General features: G+C 35.5%; 1 protein-coding gene across 1 annotated transcript in view; it reads right to left on the bottom strand.

Moving 5' to 3' along the window:
• Msh3 (mutS homolog 3) overlaps positions 1–25,130 on the bottom strand; it is a 192,179-nt gene that overhangs the window by 148,649 nt on the left and 18,400 nt on the right. The window contains exons 7-8 of the mRNA XM_077800452.1: positions 23,781–23,926; positions 20,143–20,309 (exon numbers count right to left, since the gene is read on the bottom strand). Of these exons, the coding sequence (XP_077656578.1) occupies positions 20,143–20,309; positions 23,781–23,926 (313 nt within the window). The remainder of the gene's footprint in view (positions 1–20,142; positions 20,310–23,780; positions 23,927–25,130) is intronic.

The following is a 25,130-nucleotide window of genomic DNA, read 5'->3' as shown; positions in this document are numbered from 1 at the left end:
TAGAGGAGCTTAACTTTGATCAGCCATGGTGTACTCACTAACCCATCTTAATTATGAAGAACTGGACCTCTGGAAGTAAACTGCTAGGGTCCAAACACCATCTCTAACCAACCTCTCTTCTTACCTTTTTAATGTAACTACCAGAAAATTTTAAATTATACATGTGGCTCACATTTGTGGAATACATTATATTTTTAGTGAACAGTGCTGCTCTAGACAAATTTACTCGCTACTTCTGTGGTCTTAGTATTTAGTTTAGTTCTTTAGCATTTAGTTTAGTTTAGGGAACTAAACTATATCAATCTACTTTGTGCTGGAGCAATCTGTATTCATGTTGTCTCTCCAAATGGATTTGGGAGCCCTTACTGGCCAACTGTCATGGACCTTTAAATAACAGTAAGATTCAGGGTAAATTTACAATGAACATTTGTGGAGCTTATTAAAAGTAAAGGAAAACATTACCTGCTAATGTGCTGTCTGAATACATTATTTGATCTACTGTAAACCAAAATATCCAAAAGTCAATTTGTCCTTTTGGAAGCAATTTTTTCTTGGGTAAAAGTCAGGATTGGGATATACAGCAAATGGGGATGAGGGGAATTTCATGAAAAAATACTCAAGCTTAGCAAGCCCACATGTAACCCCAGTGACTAGGGAGGCTGAAGCAGGAGGATTCCAAGTTTAAGACCAGCCTCAGCAACTCAGCAAGGCCCTAAGCAACTCAGTAAGACCCTGACTCAAAATTGAAAATAAAATAAAAAGGAGCTGGGGATGTAGCTCCGTAGTAAAGTGCCCCTGGGTTAAATCCTCAGTACCAAAAAGAAAAAAACAAACAAATTTTAAAAAAAACCCTCAGGCTTATTACATACAATGTATTCAAATATCATCAACTCTATAATATCCTATTTCATTTTTTTAAGTGGTAACTACAACCCACGAAATTGTTCCATAATCCACTAATGATGTGTGACCAAGTTGGAAAAGCACTGCCCTAATGGTTCAGGAGCAGACCTTCCTGGCTAGAGACAATCCATCTTAAAGATCTACAGGTCACTTAGCACTCCTCTGTTCTTGTATCTCCCAACAGGAGGGACCAACCCTGGGGCCAGCCATGGCCCTGGGTGGCCATCAGAGAAGCCATGCAGACCCATTTACCATGCAGTCTTCTCAACCAGCCTTCATACTAGGATTGGGGGACAATGGAGGACACCAAACACAGTGTTCCAGGATCCATGTCCACTCCCATGAGGTACAAAGCCCAGCTCTGCCTGGCCAAGAAGAGTTGGTCAGAGCTGAAGGTACACAGGAAGAGAGAGTTCGTGCTGTTGTTCAGAGAAAGACTCTAGGAACTTGTACTAGATTATTCTGGCAAACCTGAGAAAATATCATCAACCTCAGAGTTATGTATGTTAAGTCAAACTAGAGAAAGAGAATATCAAATACCAGACAGGCATTTTTATTAACAAGAAAGGGAAGAAAAACTGTAAGGAAAAAATCTATCAGAACTTCACACATTTTTGCCGCTTTAGGGATCAAGCCTTGGGCAAGAGGCTATAAAGAATTCACATACACACATACACACACACACACACACACACACACACACACACACACACACACAGGATGGGAGTAGGAAGAAATTCCCGGCCTGAAAACAAAAGAGAATAATCTCAGAGTAATGAGGGGCAAACAGTAGAAATTAGTAAGAAATCTCCTTTCAGCAGGGAGGTTTGATAGGAAGGAGTCACTAAAAAGACTGATAGACAAGGCTAAGTCCACAAAGATAAGCAGGCACAGAGGAGCTCTGAAGCAAGTCTTTCACTTAAGACAAAGGAAAAGGAAGATTTGCTAGAAGGGAACAGAGGGAAAGGAACCTCTCTGAGCAATAAAGAAGAAATAGAAAAAAAAGTTAGAAATACAGACATCCTGAGGACAGCTGGTAACTGCATTAAGAGTTCAATTACAAGGGGATTTCTACCCTTTTATATGGATATAAGGTTATATCCTAATGAGAGTAGAAGGTCAACTCTTCCTGGGGGATCTAGTAAGTTTTGCCACTTACTCCCTACATGATCTTATAACTCTGGAAGAGGATTAACACCTCAGTACTTCTGCCCCTCACTGTAAAATGAGGATAACTACATTTGCTTCACAGGCTTGTGTAAGAGTTACTAAAACCAGAAACAGTGTAACTGGAATATGGTAGGGAATCCATTTTTCCCTTCATCTCCTGACATCACTTTTCTTCCTTCAGCCCCACCTTGCAATTCATAGTTTCCCCATCTTCACCTGATGTGATAGAAACTACTTTGATATTTAGTGTAGAAATTTTTGTTTTTATCAGTGCATGATAATTGTGCTCACTGTGATATATTCATATATGCACATAACATAATTTGTTCCAATTCGTTCCCCAACATATTCTCTTGCCTCCCTTCCTCCTTCTCGCTAATGTAGGACTTTCTTTGCTGCTAACATAAATGATTTAAAAGTACTCCCCTCTTCCCCCAGTACTGGAGACAGAACCCAGGGGAACTCTACCACTAAGCTATATCCCCAATCTTTTTTTATTTTTTATTTGGAAACAGGGCCTAACTAACTTGCTGGCCTTGAACTTGTAATCCTCCTGCCTCAACCTCCCAGGCTCTGAGATTACAGGCCTGCACCACCATGCCTGGCTGAATGATGACTAATTTTTAAAACTATTTTTTGCAAATTAAATATAAATAAAACTCTCTACAGTAGACTGGAAAGGCATACTTTCAGGATATTAAGATTTACAACACAAACCTCTGAGAAAAACCTTAAGGGACAAAGTGCTTTGGTTAATGAGGAGACTGTGCAATTAAATTTTCAACCCTAAATGAACAGGTGCATTTACAAAAGTCCAGTAGAATTAGTAAAACAAATGCTATACACCTCATACAACTGCTTCTGAAATTTCTGTTCAAGCAGGGTGAACATCCCCAACCCCCGCCCCTCAGAGCTCTCTGTAGTAATCAGTAAAATCATTTCCTGGAGGCTCCTCAAATGCTGTTTCTTCCTATTCAACTCCTGTCAATAAATGTACTGCCTATACACCCCATTTATTCTTTTCAAGTAGATATATTACTAAGATGATTTACTCAATGAAAGAAGCTCATTATTTAAATGAACCCTAGAGCAAACATTCTTACAGAGTAACAATCATCTATTAATTTATTATGTTTTAAAATCTGGATTTTCATATATGAGTTAAGCATGCCTATTAAAAGCACTACCTAGGGGCTGGGGTTGTGGCTCAGTGGTATAGTGCTCACCTAGCATGTGTGAGACACTGGGTTCAATCCTCAGCACCACATAAAAAAATAAACAAACAAAATACAAGTATTATCTACGACTAAAAAAAAATTTTTTTTAAAGCACTAGCTACGTATGCAAAAAGAAATCAATACCAAGGAAACTACTGAAAATACAATGGCACTTCCTCTTGGAAAGAAACAGATATCATTTTTTAAAAGGATGAGCACTCCCCATATAAAACAGATTTTTAATACTTCTTTAGAATACTTCCTCTCAAAGTGCTTTCCTAGAGACAAGCATTTTCCTACTGTGTATGAAATTTATTTCTATTATTTAATCCACTACCATCTCTGCTAACACAAGTTTTTAATTCTGGATTTTCTAAACAGCTAAGTAAAATTATAGTTTAATAAACATAATAAAGTAAAATAACAAAGAACTCAACTTTATAATTACTTTCTACTCTAAAAAAGAAGATGAACTAGAATATAAAGAGAAAAAAATGATTTCCTAAGAACACAACAAAAAAAAAAATTCAAGTGGCAGAGATGGGACTGAGGCACAGTTATGATCAACATCAATCTTTAAAATAGTTACTTAACTCCTTAATCATAATTTAACCATGTAACTTCCATTAATAGATACTATAAGAGAACATCTTAAAAAAATGTCAGAATGCTTAAACTAATTTAAAGTAATTTTTTACTTTAAAGAATGAAAATAATGGAAAGAAAATGATAGGAAATTAAAATGGTCTTCCCAAGAGAAGTAAATGAGTTGACTATATGTATCCCATGTAACTATACACTGATCATCACACATATTTTATGTATGAATTTCTAGCTAATCCAGCAAACTTTCTAGGTTTATAAAAGGCAAATCATTTTTCTTAAATAAAAAGGAGGGCTGAAGTTGTGGCTCAGTGGTAGAACACTTGCCTGGTACATGCGGGGCACAGGGTTTGATCCTCAGCACCATGCTAAAATAAATAAATAACATGAAGGTATTGTGTCAATCTACAACTTAAAAAAAATTAAAAAACAAACAAAAAGGAGAGATCCATTATTTTCCTTATTCAAACTGTCACTTATTTAATCATTCATTATCAAGCACATAAAGTACTTACTGTATGTGAGCTACTATGAGAGGTGTTGGGGACAGAAAAAGATCACTATGATACTATTCCCATCACCATCCATCTCATCTCAGTCTTTTTCACATAAAACCCCATATCCAACCCCTTGTCTTCTCGCCCCTCCACTGTTTCTTTCTCCTTGATTCTTTTTTTGGGGGGGAGGGGGGGGAGCAGAGATTGAATTCATGAACACTCCCCAGCCCTATTTTTTATTTTATTTAGAGACAGGATCTCATTGAGTTGTTTAGTGCCTCACTTTTGCTGAGGCTGGCTTTGAACTCACAACCCTCCTGCCTCAGCCTCCAGAGGTACTGGAATTACAGGCATGCACCATGGCTCGGAGCTCATCTTGATTCTTTAACTACTTTCCACACCTTTTTTCTCCAAAGTCCACCTCTGTCTTGCCTCAGGTCACCATGTTCATGCAGAACAGCCTAACCGTATGAGTATTACTCCCCACGACTTCCATCTACCTGGCCATAATTTTCCCAGTCTCAGTTCTACCATACTCCTCCGGGATACTCTGCCTGATTCCTTTGGGCAAACCCTGATGCTCCCATGCTAGAAGAATTTCTTAAAACCTTAACAATCAATACTTCCATACTGGTTTGTTTCCACTCCTACCTTCCTCTCTAGACTATAAGTATTCCAAAAGGTAAGAATTATATTCATTTTTACCACCTAGTAACAAACTTAGCACACAGCACCCAATAAATGTTTCTAAGAATGATTAAATGAATGAATACATAATAATATTCAACTCACAGGATTAACAGTAAAATGAGATTCTACTGGAACTATCTGTCAAGACTGAAACTTTTCTTAATAGGAAAAGAGCCAGGAGTGGTGGTACACACCTGTCATCTCAGAGGCTCAGGAGGCTGAGGCAGGATTGCAAATTCAAAGCCAGCCTCAACATCTTAGTGAGACCCTGTCTCAAAATAAAAAAATTTTTAAAAAGGGCTGGAGAGGTAGCTCAGTAGTAAAGCACCTGAGTAGTAAATCTCCAATACCAAAAATAAAATAATTTTAAAAGGATAATTGATTAGAATTTACTGCTAGCCATCTAAGTTTAAAAAATTAACTTAAACTCTTTTTTTTTTTCTTTTGTGGTACTAGGGATGAAAGCCAAAGCCTAGTGCATGCTAGGCAAGCACTCTACCACTGATCCATACCCAGCCCTAGAATAAAATATCCCAATAAAAAAGGAGAGCCAATGAAGAACAGCCCATTTTCAAGTACTTAAATGCCCTTTTAAATCAGGAAATCATCATCTATCTTTCTCTATGCCATGACTTTGGAATTTTTTAAAATATTCAAACAATGGTCCAATTTATATTAGATGTAACCTAAACAAACAAACAGAAACTAAATAACAAGCAGGTAAATGTGACATAGATTGTCCCACCATGTATTCTAATACATTCCCTAATTTCAGCCATCCCCCCCCATCTTCAATAATGTCACATTTGTCACATTAACCTGAGAGTTTTTGTTAAATCAACTCAGGTTTTTAACTCAAATACCAGTGTAAGAATCTTTCTACACCATAAAAATTTATGAAATCAGGTTTGATTCACTAATTACATGTTTTTAATATATCTTAAGTAAATATTTAACTACAAAAGTAAAAAATGCTTATTTGTAAACCACTTAAAATTCTATCAGGTTCATAAACCAGGTGCAACACAGCTCTACCTGTGGTGGCCAATGCCCTGGGTAACTCAATCTGGCACCTTTCCTACTTTAGGGCCATTCCCCTTTCAACTAAGGGCTCTGTACATGATTTATGCCTTTCTCTGGGCTCCATGAGTCTACTTGGTATTGAGGTTCATTCACATACTTTTGATTTTTAATGTTAATACTTAATTTTTTGTGTCCAATAAACAAGAAAGGATAAACTTTATAAGAAGGTGATATGACCTAATCACCTGATGGAGAGCTAGCAAAATTTTACTATTACTTTGTGAATGCTTAAATTCACCAAGAATGAGACAACAATTTTTTCCCCACTGATTGTTCTTTAAAAAAAAAAAAAACCCAAAACTAACATGCTTAAACTTCAAGTGATTCTAAAAATACAAAAAGCAACTTAAATTACAAAAAAAAAAAAGAAAATTTTCTTTTAATCAGATTCACCCAAAAATTCAATTTTACTGCAGTAAAGATTTACAAATTGGCATTATCCAAGCACTCATTTTTATTTAGATTAAAATAATATCAAAGGGTGTGCTGGGGTTATAGCTCAGTGGTGGAATTCTTGCCTAGCATGTGTGGGCACTGGGTTCGATTCTCAGCACTACATATAAATGAATAAAATAAAGGTCCATCAATAACTAAATACACGTGTGTGTGTGTGTGTGTGTGTGTGTGTGTATACACAAAAGAGCCAGGTACAGCGGTGCATGCTTGTAATCCTAGCAGCTTGAGAGGCTGAGGCAGGAGGACAGTGAGTTCAAAGCCAGCCTCAGCATTTTAGCAAGGCCCTAAGCAACTCAGTGAGACTCTGGCTCTAAATAAAATATACAAAGGGATGGGGATGTGGTTCAGTGGTTAAGTGCTCCTGGGTTCAATTGTGGTACAAAAAAAAGAACATAAAAAAAAAAGTTTATGCACTAAAATAAGATTGTGACCAAAGGATGTCTGCTCCAGGAAGAAGGAACAGATGTATTTTCCTTATTTCTATTCCTCCCACTAAGTACAGCTTCCTATATGTTACATAAAAAACAAACATTAGAGGGTGAGGGGTGTAACTTAGTGGTAGAACACTTGCCTACCACATACAAGCCCTGGGTTCAATATCCAGTGCTGCCAAGAAAAAACAAGAGAACACAACAAAAAACTAAGACAACTCTGAAAGGTAGAGAAAATGTGGATGAGCTGAGAAACCTGGAATCTGAGGAATGGCACAAGGTTTATTCTTCATATTTAACCCAAAATTGGAGTTAAGCAGCTGACAATCTAGAAAGGTCAAGGGGGCACAGATCCCCATCCCCTAAAAAAGTCCCACAAAATCTATTGTCCCCAGATAAACACACAGGAAAAGTCAGATTAAAAAGAGAAAACTTTTAGACAATAACTACTCTACCTAACCAAAGTCTACATAAAAACCTATGGTCTCACCTCTACCTGTATTAGCAGTGACTAAGGGACACCTAAATATCTACTCTCATCAGGCTGACGTGAAGCACTCCAAACCCCTTGCTAATTATGTCAGAGAAGCACAAGTAGAAACCCAGACTCTCATCCTCACTGGCCAGGAAGGAGCCCTTGAACCCCATGGTATCTGAGGAGCCCATGTAGGGAGCATGGACTTCCACTCCCACCCAACAGTAATGAGGCTCCTCTCCCTCTGACAATGATATGTCAGAGAACTGATGGCAACCATATGGGGAACTGGAACTCCCACCCCACTCAGCAGGAACAAGAGGCATCCATTTCTCTCAGGTAACAACAGAGCCACTTAGGGAACCCACACTTCTATCCCACCTGTCAATAATGAGTCAGCACACCTCCATCCTGCTGAGGCAGCATCACAGAAATCAGAAGGCTTGAATAAATTCCAGATTCTACAAAGCAATAGTAACAAAAACAGCATGGTACTGGTACCAAAACAGGCGGGTGGACCAATGGTACAGAATAGAGGACACAGAGACTAATCCACAATGTTACAACTATCTTATATTTGATAAAGGGGCTAAAAACATGCAATGGAGGAAGGATAGCATCTTCAACAAATGGTGCTGGGAAAATTGGAAATCCATATGCAACAAAATGAAATTGAATCCCTTTCTCTCGCCAGCCACAAAAGTTAACTCAAAATGGATCAAGGAGCTAGATATCAAACCAGAGATACTGCATCTGATAGAAGAAAAAGTTGGCTATGATCTACATATTGTGGGGTCGGGCTCCAAATTCCTTAATAGGACTCCCATAGCCCAAGAGTTAACAACAAGAATAAACAAATGGGACTTACTTAAACTAAAAAGTTTTTTCTCAGCAAGAGAAACAATAAAAGAGGTAAATAGAGAGCCTACATCCTGGGAACAAATTTTTACCCCCCACACATCAGATAGAGCCCTAATATCCAGAATGTACAAAGAACTCAAAAAATTAAATAATAAGATAACAAATAATCCAATCAACAAATGGGCCAAGGACCTGAACAGACATTTCTCAGAGGAGGACATACAATCAAAATCAACAAGTACATGAAAAAATGCTCACCATCATTAGCAATCAGAGAAATGCAAATCAAAACCACCCTAAGATACCATCTCACTCCAGTAAGATTGGCAGCCATTATGAAGTCAAACAACGATAAGTGTTGGCGAGGATGTGGGGAAAAGGGTACACTTGTACACTCCTGGTGGGACTGCAAAATGGTGAGGCCAATTTGGAAAGCAGTATGGAGATTCCTGGGAAAGCTGGGAATGGGTCCACCATTTGACCCAGCTATCGCCCTTCTCGGATTATTCCCTGAGGACCTTAAAAGAGCACACTATAGGGATACAGCCACATCAATGATTATAGCGGCACAATTCACAATAGCTAGACTGTGGAACCAACCTAGATGCCCTTCAATAGATGAATGGATAAAAAAAATGTGGCATCTATATACAATGGAGTATTATGCAGCACTAAGAAATGACAAAATCATAGAATTTGCAGGGAAATGGATGGCACTAGAGCAGATTATGCTAAGTGAAGCTAGCCAAGCCCTAAAAAACAAATGCCAAATGTCTTCTTTGATATAAAGAGAGCAACTAAGAACAGAACAGGAAGGAAGAGCATGAGGAAAAGACTAACAGTAAACAAAGACAAATGGGGGGAGAGAAAGGGAGAGAGAAGGGAAAGGATATGCAAATGGTAGGAGACCTTCAAAGATACACAAAAGAATAAGAGGTTATGATGGGCAAGGGGGATGGGGAAAAAAAGGGAGAGAATTGAACAACAGCAGAGGAGGCAGAGAGGGAAGGTGGGAGGGGAGGGGAGGGGGGATAGTAGGGGATAGGAAAGGTAGCAGATTAAAACAGTCACTAATATGCCATTAGGTAAAAATTTGAGTATGTAACAGATGTGATTCTGCTATCTGTATTTGGGGTAGAAATGGGAGTTCAAAACCCAATGGAGTCAAATGTATGAAAAATGATTTATCAAGAGCTCTGTAATGTATGGAACAATCAATAAAAAAAAATAAAAATAAAATCCAGATTCTTAAAAGCACAGGAATAAAAAATCACTCATTCCAAAAAACAGGAAGATCTCAAACTAGATTGAAAAAGATAATCAATAGTCAACACTAAGATGGCAGAATTGTCAGAATTATCTGGCAAAGCTTTCAGAACAGCCACAATGAAAAATGCTTTAATAGCAAAACATATATGCCTGAAGCAAATGGAAAGATAAAAGCCAAGGCAAGGAAAACTTCTCTGCAAAGAGATGACATAGTGAAGAACTAAACAAAAATTTTAGAAGTGAAAAATACAATAACCAAAACAGAAAGCATAATGGATAGAATCAATAGCTGAACAAAGAGGACAAAGGTAATTATCAGTGAACCAGAAAAATGGAACAAACAAATGACATAACCCAATCTGAACAGCAGAGAACATAAACCAAAATAAAAAGAAATCCTCAAGGCCTGCACAACCAAAACAACAAAATCTAACTTTTTTTTTTTTTTTTTAATCAGCATCCTGGAAGGAGAGAAGACAAAAGCAGGCTGAAAAACAAAAAGAAAGAAAGAATGGATGGGGCTGGGGCTGGGGCTCAGGGATGGAATACTTGCCTGGCACATGTAAAGCACTGGGTTCAATCCTCAGCACCACATAAAAAAATAAATAAAATAAAGGCATTGTGTCCATCTACAACTAAAAGTATTAAAAGGAAAAACTCTTGATTTAAAAAAAGAAAGAAAGAATGAATGGATGAATGAAAAATTCACAAATTTGGCAATATTAAATCTACAGATTCAAGAAGCCGAGTGACGCTGTTACACAAAATTACATATAAGAGTTTGTGAGGGGAAAGGGGGGAAAAAAAACAAGGGAGAGAATTAAACAACAGCAGATGGGGTAGAGAGGGAAAATGAGAGAGAAGGGGAGGGGGGATAGTAGGGGATAGGAAAGGTAGCAGAAAACAACAGTCATTAATATGGTATTATGGAAAAATGTGGATGTGTAACCGATGTGATTCTGCAACTTGTATTTGGGGTAAAAAATGGGAGTTCATAACCCACTTGAATCAAATGCATGGAAGATGATATGTCATGAGCTTTGTAATGTTTTGAACAACCAATAAAAAAAAAAGAAGAAGCTGAGTGAACTTTAAACAGAATAAAACCAATGATCTCCATGCCAAGACACATCATAATTAAAATCCTAAAAACTGAAGACAAAGTAAAATTTGAAAGGAGCAGGAAAGAAACTATAATTTAACTATAAGGGAAAATCAATTTGAATGACAGTAGATTTCTCATGAGAAGTGGCATAATATTTTTCAAGTGCTGAAAGAAAAGAATATATACTCAGAATCCCATATCTGGCAGGAAAAAACATCCTTCAAAATGAAGGAGAAACTGATATTTTCAGATGAAGGAAAACTAAGAGAATGTCACAAGTTGACCTCCTCTAAAAGAATAACTAATGGAAGTTCTCTCAACAAAAAGCAATCACAAAGAAGTAAACAGGACACCAGGAAAATAGAAATCTGCTTAGAACACCATGGAAAAAGTTGTTGCTAACACTTCATCTTTATAAATTATCTTATATTTAATGACTTTGCTGAATTCTGATTATCTCAAATAATTTGTCACTTCTGGATATTCTATGTAGGCAACATATAATCAGCAAATCATGTCAACTCTAGAATTTTTAATTCATTAGCCTTTAATTATTCACTTCCTTTGAGTTGTGCTATTTAAAAATATACTTCTGGGTAATATCTAATCAATTAACATATGAAATAATCACCAAACTACATTAATAAATTACATTTAACTGATATTAAATTAGAAGTTTAAATTATTTTCTTGGACCATTATAAACATGATAGGTATTGGAGAGAGAATTAGAAATTATACACAGATAAAACTAAAAAAAAGATTTCATAAAATACCCACCCTAACCACACATGTGCACTATTCTATATCCTATTCTAAGTCAGTGTTAGTTACTAATGATCAAATTGATTTCATTACCTTCAATTTGAAAAACACTGTCCTAGATCCCCAACTACCAATTTTTAAAATGAATGCTGCTACATGCTTCAATTCCTGCACCTGGCCTTAACATTTAAGATCATATTAGTGAGGCTGGGGTTGGGACTCAGTAGTAGAACACTCGCCTAGCATGGGTGAGGCTCTGGGTTCGATCCTCAGCATCACATGAAGATAAATAAATAAAGGTATTGTATCCATTTACAACTAAAAAAAAATTCATATTAGCAATAAAGAACACTTTAATGGGTGTCAAAGTTTAATTGGTGGGGGGGGGGGACGGAAGCAGTCTTAAAAGTGGTATGTTTGTACCAAGAGGAAGGCAAACAACCTAAGTCAAGCTATAGTTCAAAGAGAGAAAAAAGTAATGAACTGAATCTTTACACAATGCATTATAGAGCACAGCAACGTTGAATTGAAAAGAATTTTCCCACTTTGGTGAAAGATGTTGATAACAGAGGAGACTATGCATGTGTGGGGACTGGAGATCCATGGTCAATCTCTATGCCTTCCTCTCAATTTTGCTAAACTTGTAAACCTAAAACTGGTCTAAAAAACATAAAGACAAAAAAAGAAAGAGAGAGAAAGAGAGAGGGAGGGAGAGAGAGAAAGAGCACGCGCCTAATTCTCAGTTGAGGTACACCACTCCAAATGGGAGGAACAGTTTATTTTCAGTATCAAGAATAACATTCTTCTCAACAAACAACCACTTACTTATATGAGTTTGACTTGATTCTTATTTATATTTGCATGACTTGATTCTCAGGTTTTGTTTTTAACTCTATTGCTATAAAAAATTATAAACTAAATCACTAGGTTTTAGGTTTTTGAATATTTAAATAATGTGGTTAACAAAAATCATTTTTCTTTTAAAAAATACACATTTTCTCACTTATACAAGAAACATGAGTTGCTGCTATAATTTTTATATTACAATTTAACAAATGTAAAAGAAATTATTATTCTAACACAAAATAATAAACACCTGTAAAAGAATTGAATAGGCCAACTTCAAGAAATATCAATACAAATTCCCACTAGTGCCCAACCTCCTGAATGAAAAGTTCCAGTCTTTCTCTTTGCCTTGAACATACAGACATTCAACAAATACTCACTGAGAATCTCTTATGTGTTAGCATGTGCCTGGCCACTCTTCATCCACACTCAACTGACTTTCCAGTCGACCTGCAATTCCCTTGTTCCATTCTGTGTTCACACTTCCCAGAATGCCCTGACTTTATCCAACCTCACTTTTCCATAAAATTTAAGGGATCTGTTATTCATGTCAGTATGCTACTCAGTGTTTAGAACAGCATTCCTCATTTACTTAGCTCCTAATGCCTAAGAATCATATTGAAATGACCTCATATGAGCCCAAGGAATTGAGATTATTAAACTTTGATAGAACAAATTGGAACACTGCAATTACTAAATTGGTACCCTTAAGTATTGATCCCTAAATAACATTTCATATTATTAACCAAGTTAATGAGTAAAACCTCCATTCCCCCCATCCTTCAAAAAGTCTTGATTTTTTTTAACTGATACTAAACTCAAATAATGACATTAGAAAGAGTTGGACTTCAGCCATAACAGAGTGCTAGTCCACAGAAGAGTTGCTGTTAATAGCATACACAGTCTCCCACTACAACTTCATTTTGAGACTAAAACTACTGAACATTTTCTATTAAGAAACTGAAAATTAAAGTACAACAACACAAATTGGTAAGCAGTCTCTAGTAGTTACACTAATAAGAAAATACAAAATTAAAATGCTGCAACAGTAACATCAAGTATCTGTCATCATAAATGACATTCAGATGATATAAATTTTCAATATAAAAACAACATGTTAGCTAATGGTCTGGGTTAAACCACAGATGATATAAATGTTTCAATAATGTAGTATTTCAATGCTTTCTTTAAGTCTGCAGTATACACCCCTTTCTTTGAAGAAACATTGACATGTTCAAGCATTTATTTCAAAGGTCAAATTGCTAAAGTCACTGTACTACTGCAGGACCTTCTTTCACAAAGCATCACTGGTTAGAGCTAGCTTCTACTTGAGCAGAAGGAAGTCTAGTAGCACTGAGGAAGGATGCAAGAGGGGAAGGAGAAGGAGAATGGAAGAGGGGAGGGAGTACAGGAGGGAAAAGGGAGGGAGCATGAGGGATCATAAATGGAAACTGATTTCCATGCATGTATGAGTCAATCGGGATGAACCTAACTACTATGTATAACCATAAAACTCTAAGAGGAGGAGGAGGAGGAGGAGTAAAAGCTAGCACTACTACATGTCATGTGGTTTCAGTGAAATATAAGAGTCAATATTGTAAAAAACTAATTCACTATTAATATCAGTGCAACAAATAAATTATAACTCCACATCCCTACCTTGTTCCAGTTCTCCACCCAACTCTTTATGTCCTCCCTTTCTATTTCCATTCTTCTTCCTCCTATTCCCAACTACTGGCATTCTCCAAACTCCTCAATCTTATTCTTCTCATGTATGCTTTTTCCTTTAGGGGAAGTATTCATTTTTTACAATTCACTATCCCATCTAAGCAGCAGGATCACCTCTTCTTTTTTACATTGCCCAAAACCTTACTGACTTTCCACGAAGAGTCCACCATACCCACCTTCCTGGATTTGCTTCTCTGGGACACTTTCTTCCTCAGTTCTCAACATGGGAGTTTCCCCCTAATCAGGAAAGTCTTGTCACTATCTTCACATTTTCCTACTATTTCTCCATATGCCTCAGGGTTCATACTGTTTGCATTCACACACAACATACCTTCTTTCCTCCCCTCTTCCAATTCAAAACCTTCCACCCTGCAAATGTCCCCATCCAAGCCTACCTCCTCCACAAAGCCTTCTTTGGCTAGACCAGTGCCCAGGATCCTCTCATTTCTCTAAACATAAAATTGAGAATCATCTGCTGTGTTTAATTTAACCCTACCTGCCTCAAAAACTGGTTTCTGTAGAACTAGTAAATATTAATAATATTTAATAATAATGTTATTTTTTTTGCTTTCTATAGCTTTCCTCTCAACTAGTTTTATACAACATCTCTAAGCTAAAGCAATCTTAACTGAGGTTAATGCAGAGCTCAAAATCATTGATTTCCATTTCTTTCTCTTTATATATTCTTAAAACAAATGGAAGGGTAGCAAAATACTATAACTGATTCCCTCAGACCCGGCTGAAATCTTATAAACACATTTTACATAAAGATAAACAACCCTAGAAAACTTGATAGCTTGTCACTATTTAGAAATAATAATTCTAGCTTAGCTTACTACGATCTTAGACTAATACTTGTTCTAAATTACAATGTAATATAAAGCAAGTAATAAAGCCCTGTGGTACATGCCTGTAATGCCAGTGACTTGGGAGGCTGAAGCAGGAGAATCACCAGTTTGAGGCAAGCCTTAGCCACTTAATGAGGCCCTGAGCAACTTAGCGAGATCCTGTCTCAAAACAAAAAATAAAAAGGGCTGGAATGTAGCTTAGCGCCCCTGATTCAATCCCTGGCATTAAAAAGGTAAATTAGGGGCTGGGGTTGTGGCTCAGAGGTAGAGTAGCATGTGTGAGGTACTGGATTCGATCCTCAGCACGACATAAAAATAAAATGAAAGTACTGTGTACACCTATAACTAAAAAATAAATATTTTTTTTAAAAAATGGTAAATTAAGTAAGTCTATATCTGAAGATAGAAAATAAATGTGAAGTAAAGTTTTAGTAGTCTTTTAAATTGCCATTCATAGATATAAAATCCTTTGGAGACCTCTTGTGGTAAATGTTAAGATTACCCCAAAAAAAAAAAAAGCTAATACCTCAGGATATTCAATTTCTTTTGTCTTTTTCACATAGCATTAATATATAATGTCTTCAATATTAACAAAATATCAACCAGTAATTGATGAAAACTTCTTTTTACCTTTACGTATACTGAAGAAGAAAAAAGGGGATTCTAGAGGGTTCTAGGATACTGCCAAAAACAAAAATTCTTTTATATTTGAAAATTCAATGCTATATTATTTATTGGTAATAAATATGGCAGAATTCTAGAGTTATCTTCTTCATACCTAAATAAAAGTATTCCCTATGCAACTGGCTAAATTATCTTGTTTAAAACAATACGTCTAGGAGTTATAGCTCAGGTTGCTAACGCTAAACATCATGGATGTTAACTGGAACCACTAGTATTTAGTGGGGGAATTATGGTAAGATTTTACCTCACAGAGTAAAGTAAAACAAAGAAAAAGTGACTAATGTGAAATATAGATGAAAATAAAAATGAAGTACTTTCAGTATGGGGAGTGAACTTTTTAAGTATAAAAATAAAGGAATATGATTAGAGGCATGGAGGACTTAATGGTCCAGACAGTCTATTAAAATCAATGCAGAAGCAGTGAACTCAAATATAATAAAAAAAAAATTTTAAAGAAGAGTCAAAATTCTTTTAATTTTGAAGGAGAAAAATTCAAAAGGATATAAAAAACAGCTATAAATGGAGACTTATACAATTAGACCTTAAAGAATCATGCACAGAGAGTAAATAAGAAGGTCTAAAAAACATGACAGAGTTCCAGGAGTGAACAGGAGAGAGACAATGTTAAAAGAGAAAAGGACTGATTTACCTTTAACATATTAACTTATTTAATCCGTACAGCAATCCCATAAGGTAAGCACACTTATCACCCAGAAAAGAACAATAAAGGGCAATACTATTGAGTTATTTACTTAGTCACTAAGGGGAAGATCAGTTTTCCAACCTAATCCTATGTTACAGGAGTCTGCACTGTTTGACCCTATGATTCTTCAATCTCCACTGCTCCACTCTGTCCACAGATATAAATTAGCTATAGGCACTCCACAGAAATACCAACTTTTGGCTGTTTAGTCAAATGAAACGAAAATAAACAAAGTATGCAAAAGAATGAGCACTTACATGCGGTCATTAAACAGAGAAAAAAATATAAACTCCCAATGCTAACCAAAGAAATACAAATCAAAACAAGACAGATGCAATCATTAAATTTGGTAAAACTCATATATAACATCCAAAATGTCTCCAAATTCAGGCTTTGGTATCTCATGTGATAAATGGACATTTATGAATATCACTAGGCAATGGTTCTTGTTAAACAAAAATTCAGTTTTGGCAATGTCTTCATTGTGGGATGTTTTGACATTGTACTGAATTTTGTCTTTATTATTTTGAAGAAATAAGTAGAAGAGAGAAAATGAGCCTGATAATGCAACTGATCAAATTTAATTTCTATTAGCCTAAGTCAAATAAATACTCAATTATGAAAAAAAAATGAAGTCAAATGTGAAATACTGAAAACATAGCTCTAGAAGACTAGTCTTATAAATAAAAAGTAGAGATCTGATTAATTCTTTTAGCTCTCCAAAAGCAGCACCCCTTGTAACTTTACTATGATTTTTAATCATTCAAGTTTGAACACAGAAAAGAATTAAGAACAAAATTAGGGGACCTGATGTGGAATTTTTTACCTATGTGAAAGGTTAAAAATCTTTTTTTTTTTTTTTTTTTTTAGTTTTATTCTCTTTTATTGTGGTTAAAAATCTTTAAATTATCACCCCCAATGTTGGCATGGGTTCAAGGAACCCTCTTGTGCTATACTAGTGGAAATATAAATAAATATTATTAATTCTAAAAAGTAATCAAGAGCTTTATAAATATATAGTTATCACCCCCTGAGTTAGAAATTCTACTTTCAGGAATTCATTTTAAGGAAATAAAGATGCACCACACATACAGAAATATTTGCATAGATATTCATCACAGCAATATTTGTAATACTGAAAAAAAAATGATTACAACATAACAAAAGGGAAATGGATAAATGATGAGCTATTTACATAACTAAATGTTGTGCAATCATTTTCCCTTCAAGAGTACCTACTGAAATATTAGCAGATAAAATAATGTTTACTAGGATTTGCTTCAAAATAAATTAACCAGAGAGGGAGATGGATGAAATAAGACAAGCTCCGAATTGAGAAATGGTAAAGCTAGTTGATGGATTCATGAGCGTTTACTACACTATTCTGAATACTTTTGTATGTTTGAAGTTTTCCAAAATAAACAAAAGATATGGGAAGCTTTTAAGTTTAAAAAAAAGGATACCAAAATAGTTTCTAATTTTCTTCTATATTTCAATAGTGTCTGTTATGATATTTCCTTTTTCATCACAAATTTTAGTAATTTGAGTTTTTCTCCCTTCTTTTCATTAGGGTGGCTAAGGGTTTGTCAATTTTATTTATTTTTTCAAAGAACTATCTTTTTGTCAATTTTTTGAATTGTTTCTTCTGTTTCAATTTCATTGATTTCCACCCTGATTTTAATTATTTCCTGTCTTCTACTACTTTGGGGGTTGGTTTTTTCTTCTTTTTCTAGGGCTTTGATATTTTTATTTGTTGACTTTTTCTTTGTTTAATGAAGGTTTATAGCAGTTCAATTCACAATAGTTAAAACTGTGGAAGCAACTTAGATACCCTTCAATAGATGGATGGAAAAAAAACTGTGATACACACACACACACACACACACACACACACACACACACATACACACACACACAATGGAATATTACTCAGCATTAAAAGAGAATAAAATTATGGCATTTGCAGGTAAATGGATGGAGTTGGAGAATATCATGCTAAGTGAAGTAAGCCAATCCCCAAAAAACAACCACTGAATGTTCTCTCTGATAAGTGGATGATTCATAATGGGGGCGACAAGGGAAAAATGGGGGAACTTTGATAGGGCATGGGGAAGGAACGGTAGGGAAGGGACATGGGGAAGGAACGGTAGGGAAGGGACATGGGGATACGAAAGATGGTGGAATGAGATGGATATCATTAACCTAGGTTCATGTATGACTGCACATATAGTGTGACACTACATCGTGTACGACCATAGAAATGTAAAGTTGTGCTGCAATGTGTACAATGAATCAAATGCATTCTGTTGTCATATATACCTAATTAAAATAAATTTTTTAAAAAATTTAAAATTTTTAAAAAGTAAAAACACAAACAAAAAAAAAAACTTCTGGGGCTTCACAGATCTGCTCTTTCTTCAATGTTCCTTGACACACGTCAGAATAAATTACTCAGGATTGGCTCAAAAAGAAAGAAAACAAGGATACCGAAGTGATTTTGCCATACAAATCCAAGTTCATAAATGAAAAAAGTGGTATACGTATACAGAAATAATACACTAAAATGTAGTTATCTCTGGGTTTTACAATTTTGAATTACTTTATCTTTCTTTTTTGTAAATCCTAACTTCTAAATGAATATATGTCTGTGTTATAATCAAAAAACAAATTATGAAAGCTACTTTGTTGGAAGTTACATTTAAATAGAATGAACACTCTTAACTTTAAGGACAAAGAAACATATGGAACTTCACTTAATAAATCAGTTTGATTTTCTAACTGTTTTGTCGACTTACTCAATGAAAATCTTTATGGGCTTCCTTGCCTAATTCTAAAGTCTAGTTCCTCAATATACAACTTCCTCTTCATTCAAGCCCCAGCCCAAAATTTTGGTCTCTTCACCACTACTGCTGGTCTTCACCACTGCTCCACAGTGGCAGTATAGAATCCTCCTCAATGGTACGTAACGTATCATGCCTCATGAATCCAGTTAGATATGTACATATTTGCCTCTCCTACTGGGTTGTCAACTGTGCCAGACACACATAATAAACTCATTTTCTTCCTCTACGGCCACAGTGCCCATTACACCATTTCATATATAAGTCATGTGACCTTAGATCTTGTAAATAAAACTACTGGACACTACTGGATGCAGCACTGAACTGAAAATTAAAGCACAAAAAGGGGGATAGTAGAGGATAGGAAAAGCAACAGAATACAACAGACACTAGTATGGCAATATGTAAATCAGTGGATGTGTAACAAATGTGATTCTGCAATCTGTATACAGGGTAAAAATGGGAGTTCATAACCCACTTGAATCAAAGTGTGAAATATGATATGTCAAGAACTATGTAATGTTTTGAACAACCAACAATAAAAATTTTAAAAAATCGAAAAATAAAAAATAAAGCACAAAGAAAGCATTTTCAAAACTACGTAAGATTTCCAAAAAATGAATCCTATCTCCAGAAACTGAAAATTACCAAACAATATCCTGAAATAATATCATAAGCCCCTTAATTACCAAACAATAGCATTAAGTAATATCAGAAGCCCCTTTAAAATGATCATTTTTATAGTCTTACATTAAAGAGACAGTACGGGTAATTTTCTTTTGAAAATTTCCATTACTTTGAAATACAATTCTGAAATGGAATTTTGAAAAAAAGCTGAAATATAAAATTTTTTAAGTTACATTGAAATATAATTATAATTATAAACTATTTTTAACAACTTTAACAAGTTTGACTTTGTCAGTAAATCAGTTTCAGAATCATTATCTTCAAACAGCATGCCAACATACCTAATAGCAGTGACCCTGTGAATGAGCATCTCTGTTTGCTCTGACAAGTCTGATGGAAGTAGCAGCTCCACCGGCTGCAGGCTTGATATCCGAGTCTCCAGCTCGGAACGGGAAGGAGAGTCCTGGAAACTATCAAACACAACTTCGCCTGTGGCAGGCTGCACTCCCTGAAAACAAGCACAAATGTAATATCACAGACAATATAATTTCTTCCAGTTATGGTTAAACATGCAAATAGTAAAGATGATACATTCCATTTCTAAAGTGTTTGAAAACCTGTTGTTTTTCAAGACTCATTTACATAAGTCAGAGTCACTGAACTAAAAGAAACTAAATGGGAGTTTCAAAAGGCACCTGAGTACAGGCCCTGGACCTAATGCAAAGATGGAGTGACTATGACAAGTCATCAAATCCTACTTGGGCCTCAGTTTCCTCCTCCAAAATGGAAATAAGTCAGTTTATTTCTCTAACAGAACTATTGTAAGGATCAAGTCAGAAAAAAAACGTGAATGTTTTAGAAAATATAAGGCATTGTACAGATAGATACAGAAGTAATAAGTGATATGGTCCTAGTAATCTGAAAACCAAAATGTTCAAGAATACACTTAATTATATAAACAAATAAATAAAAAGCAAATTTTTGCAAAAAAAAAAAAAACCAATATACATGTAACAAATTCTCATGAACCCCAACCAGGCAGTCTATTCAATGAAATAACTTGAAGATACCCCATCACCCTATGCCAAAAGACAAACTGGAAAATATTACCACTTGGAAGAGGTTAAAAAAAAAATGTCAAGTTACTTAGCCAAGGTCTCAGTACTAAATGGTGGATTCAAACCCACACAGTCTAACTCCCCAGGCCACACTCGTATATACTACTGATGCCTATGAGAAGCCTAGGGTGAGTTACAGCCTCCACCAGCTAAAAGAAGGGAGAATCATTAATCCCTATGTTCATATGCTATTGATGGCTAACCAACTGACACAGCCACTTTCTAAAACAGCCCGCTGAAAATATCCACATCCTATAATCAGCAATTCCTTCCCCAGATGTATATTCCTGAGAAATTCAGGCATGTATAAAGTAGAAGACATGCACAAAAACATTTATACATACAGCAGCATTCTTTGTAGAACCAAAAACTAGAAAGAACCCATTATGTCCACCAACAGAAGAATAAGTAAACTGTACACCATAAAATGTAATAGGACACAGCAATGAAAAACCTACAGCAACAAATGTAAATAAATCTCACATAAAAACATAGGAAACAAAAGAAGCAGGATCTAAAGAAAAATACGTACAGTATATCTACACTTGTGATTAAAGTGGTAAAAAGAACTAAAAGGAAGGAACTTATTACCTCAAAAGTCTGGATTACAGTCACCTCTGGAGTGAAGAGATACACAAGGATCTTATGGGTTGTAGTAGTTATAGTTCTGACCTGGGTGACTGTCTTAGGCTACCCTGCAAAATTTATTTTATGCATTTTTCATTGAATATTTTGTAATTTTTTAAATATCTCACGCATAGATCAAAAAAATACTTTCATTCAAAAAAGACTACAATTTTAAAAAAAGAAAAATCTTTTAATTCTATTCAAAAACCTTTCTATAGTATTCCATACTATACTATCTATAGTATCAGTGTCTCAGGATCCATATCTAAGTTTATGTCCCACAGTCTATAATCATGCATTTACAAAAGCACTTAAAAGATGTTCAAATAACAAACTTATCAGCCAGCCAAATATTCTGTTACTAAATTTAATCAGAGAAATCAATTTTCTATTGTAACACCTGAAACTTCATTATTCTATAAGGTATGTACTATCAAGAAAGCTAATCGGGCATGGTGGCGCACGTCTGTAATCCCCATGGCTCAGGAGGCTGAGGGCAGGAGGGTCACAAGTTCAAAGCCAGCCTCAGCAAAAGCAAGGTGCTAAGCAACTCAGTGAGACCCATTCTCTAAATAAAATACAAAATGGGACTGGGATGTGGCTCAGTGGTCAAGTGCCCCCCAGTTCAATCACTGGTACCAAAAAACAAGAAGATAAATTTAAAGTCAATCTGTTTAGAACCATACTGTCCATACTGAAGGCAATGGTCCTAATCACCGTGTTTTTCCAATAGTGAAGCCTTCGATTCTAGACTCACTGCCAGTACACGAAGATGACTCCCAGGCTGTGACTATGGAATGGTTAACACTGATCACAGCAGGGAAAAATCCAGGAAGAACTGTTCTGAAGGTAAAGGAAAATGAGTTCCATTTCAGCCACTGAGTTTGAAGGGTCAGAAAATTCTGAGTGCCCTTGCTTAATACTAATTTAGATGCAAAAGCCTGGAGCTCAGGGGAGAGGTTGAGCCAGCTGAAAATATCCACATCCTATAATTCATCCTATATCCATACCCTATAACCACTTTTGGACTGATGATATCCTGAACTCTGGATATCATCAATCCAAAAGTAGTTTCTGAGGTCAAGAGAGGATCCAAAAAAAAAACAATGAAAGGGCAAATTACCACTTTCATTTTATTTTTGTATCCCACTTCACATACTATGGTTAGATCTGGCAGTAGATTAGAGGTTATTTCTAAATGTGCTAAGAAGGAACTATACATTGTCAACTCTGTTCTTTAAACTGAGTTTCAGGTAAATATAAAATAGCATACAACATATGTTAAAGCCTAAAAGCAAATAAGTTTACTATTTGTAGATAGGTCCAACTGTGTCTGCAGTTAGATAAAAAGTGCTTCTCAAGGAAGAAAAAAAAAATCTAATTGGCTTAGAGCCATCCAATCCCCACGGTAATGCTAACTCCCTAAGAGAAGAGCTTACAGGTTAAGCAAATGCCAAGTTAGCACAGAGTAACAGAGAATAAGGTATTAAAAGTCACACTGGAGACATTCAGATTGTAAGAATTTATTGATATTGTCACTGACTGTAGAAATTTTAAAAAGCAAAGAGAAGTTATTACTCAGGCAAAAAGCCCTGCTTTCACTTAATGTACAACAGGACAAAGGTATTTAATAATTGTCAAAGACCCTAAAAAGATTTTGAGCATGGTCCAGGTAGGCATGTAAATGGGCAAATGTATTCATAAATTGCCATAAGGCAAGGGCAAGAAAACTATGATTCACGAACCATGTTTATATGAAACACTGAGTACAAATATTCCTAACACTTAGTCTGGTGTTTTACATTGGTCAATTATCACTTCTCTAACTATCCCTTTCTCCAAATCTAGATAGAATATTCTAGAATCATTCATGTTTAATTTCAAGCCTGTAGAGGAAATCTAGAAAACTCTTGCTACCCATGCATGTGGCTGGCTTATGTTTTATTCTACTATGTGCACACTGTCCACATTTATGCCTATTACTCCACTTACCTTCAACCCTAAAATCCTGAAGCATATGAACCAAAACTATCTGTATCTTTCCATAGCACAGAGTGCTGAGATAGGAGAATACTGTAACTAGTGATGTAACGTATAATCTAGAGGACAATGCTTCCCAGTTCAACTACTTCAAGGCATATCATATCTTATCCTCATTATAAACCACTTGTGATTCTCATGTTTAGAAATACTATGAACAGTTATTATTCCTTTTTCACCTACAAAATACTTACCACAATGCCAATGAAAATGTTCCCCATTTTTTTGTCCTTAACGTTTTCCTTATTTTCATAGATACATAGAAGGTAGCTGGTAGAAGTATCAGTCAGTATCTCATCAACATCTACAGCATCATCCAGCTTGATCAGAGGATTCACATGTAATAATGATTAAAGAAAAATAATGTCCTGAAGTGCCACTAATGTTTAATATTAACTGTTTTCTCCATTAAAACAATGGTTCATTTTCTGAGTATTTTCCTCTATGCAAAACTCTTCCATGCAGCACATTCTTCTGATTTACCATGAGCATAGCTGCATGTCTTCTTTTCCCTAAAATGTAAGGTTCATGAGGACAGGTAACTATTATTGTCTCACTTCCAAAGGCCCTAGGAGAATACATCAGATGCTGTGGATGACCAAATATTAACCCCCTTTAATTGGATGATGCTGAGACTTGAATTATTAACAATTCTAAAATACTTGATTCTATAAATCAAAGCATAAATATACTAAAATAAGTATAAATTAATTTTTTTCTTTAACATACCTAAAGCTCCCAGAAAGGTAAAACAGTTTTAAAAGATATTTTAAAAAATCAGAAATAAATGTATATGTGTGTAGGTTGTGCATGTGTGCATTTGTGCGTGCGTGTGTGTGTGTGTGTGTGTGTGTGTGTAAAATGAGTCCATTAATCCAATTCTCAAGAGGTAAAAGCTAATTCTGGAAAAAGCTGGTCTGGATACATCTAATTTGGGTATAAGAAATAAAAGAAAGGAGGAAACACTGCCAAATTCGTTCTATGAAGCCAGTTATCACCCTGATACCAAAACCAGATAAAAGCATATCAAGGAAAGAAAACTACAGACCAATATCCCTGATGAACACAGATGAAAAACTTCTTAATAAAATGCTTCAAATTTACATTCAAAAACAAACTAAATATAGTACACCATGATCGGGGATGCAAGCCTAGCTCAACATAGACAAATCAATAAATGAATTCACCACATAAATAGATTTAAGGACAAGAATCACATGATTATTTCGATACAGAATAAGCATTGGACAAAGTCCAGCACTCATTCATGTTTAAAACACTAGAGAAACCAGGGATAGAAGGAACTGACCTCAACATTGTAAAGGCTATATATGACAAACCAAAGGCCAATATCATAGTGAACAGAGAAAAACTGAGAATATTTCCTCTGAAAACAGGAATAAGACAAGGATGTCCACTCTCACCACTCCAATTCAACATATTCCATAAAACTCAAGCCAGAGCAATTAGGCAAGAGAAGGAAATTAAAGGCATAGAAATAGGAAAAAAAGAAGTCAAATTATCTGTCCACTGATGACATTATC

Source organism: Urocitellus parryii, chromosome 1, assembly GCF_045843805.1.
Source record: "Urocitellus parryii isolate mUroPar1 chromosome 1, mUroPar1.hap1, whole genome shotgun sequence".
Lineage (NCBI taxonomy): Eukaryota > Metazoa > Chordata > Mammalia > Rodentia > Sciuridae > Urocitellus > Urocitellus parryii.
Note: the sequence above shows the minus strand (reverse complement) of the source record. Positions and strands in the feature narration are given on the sequence as shown.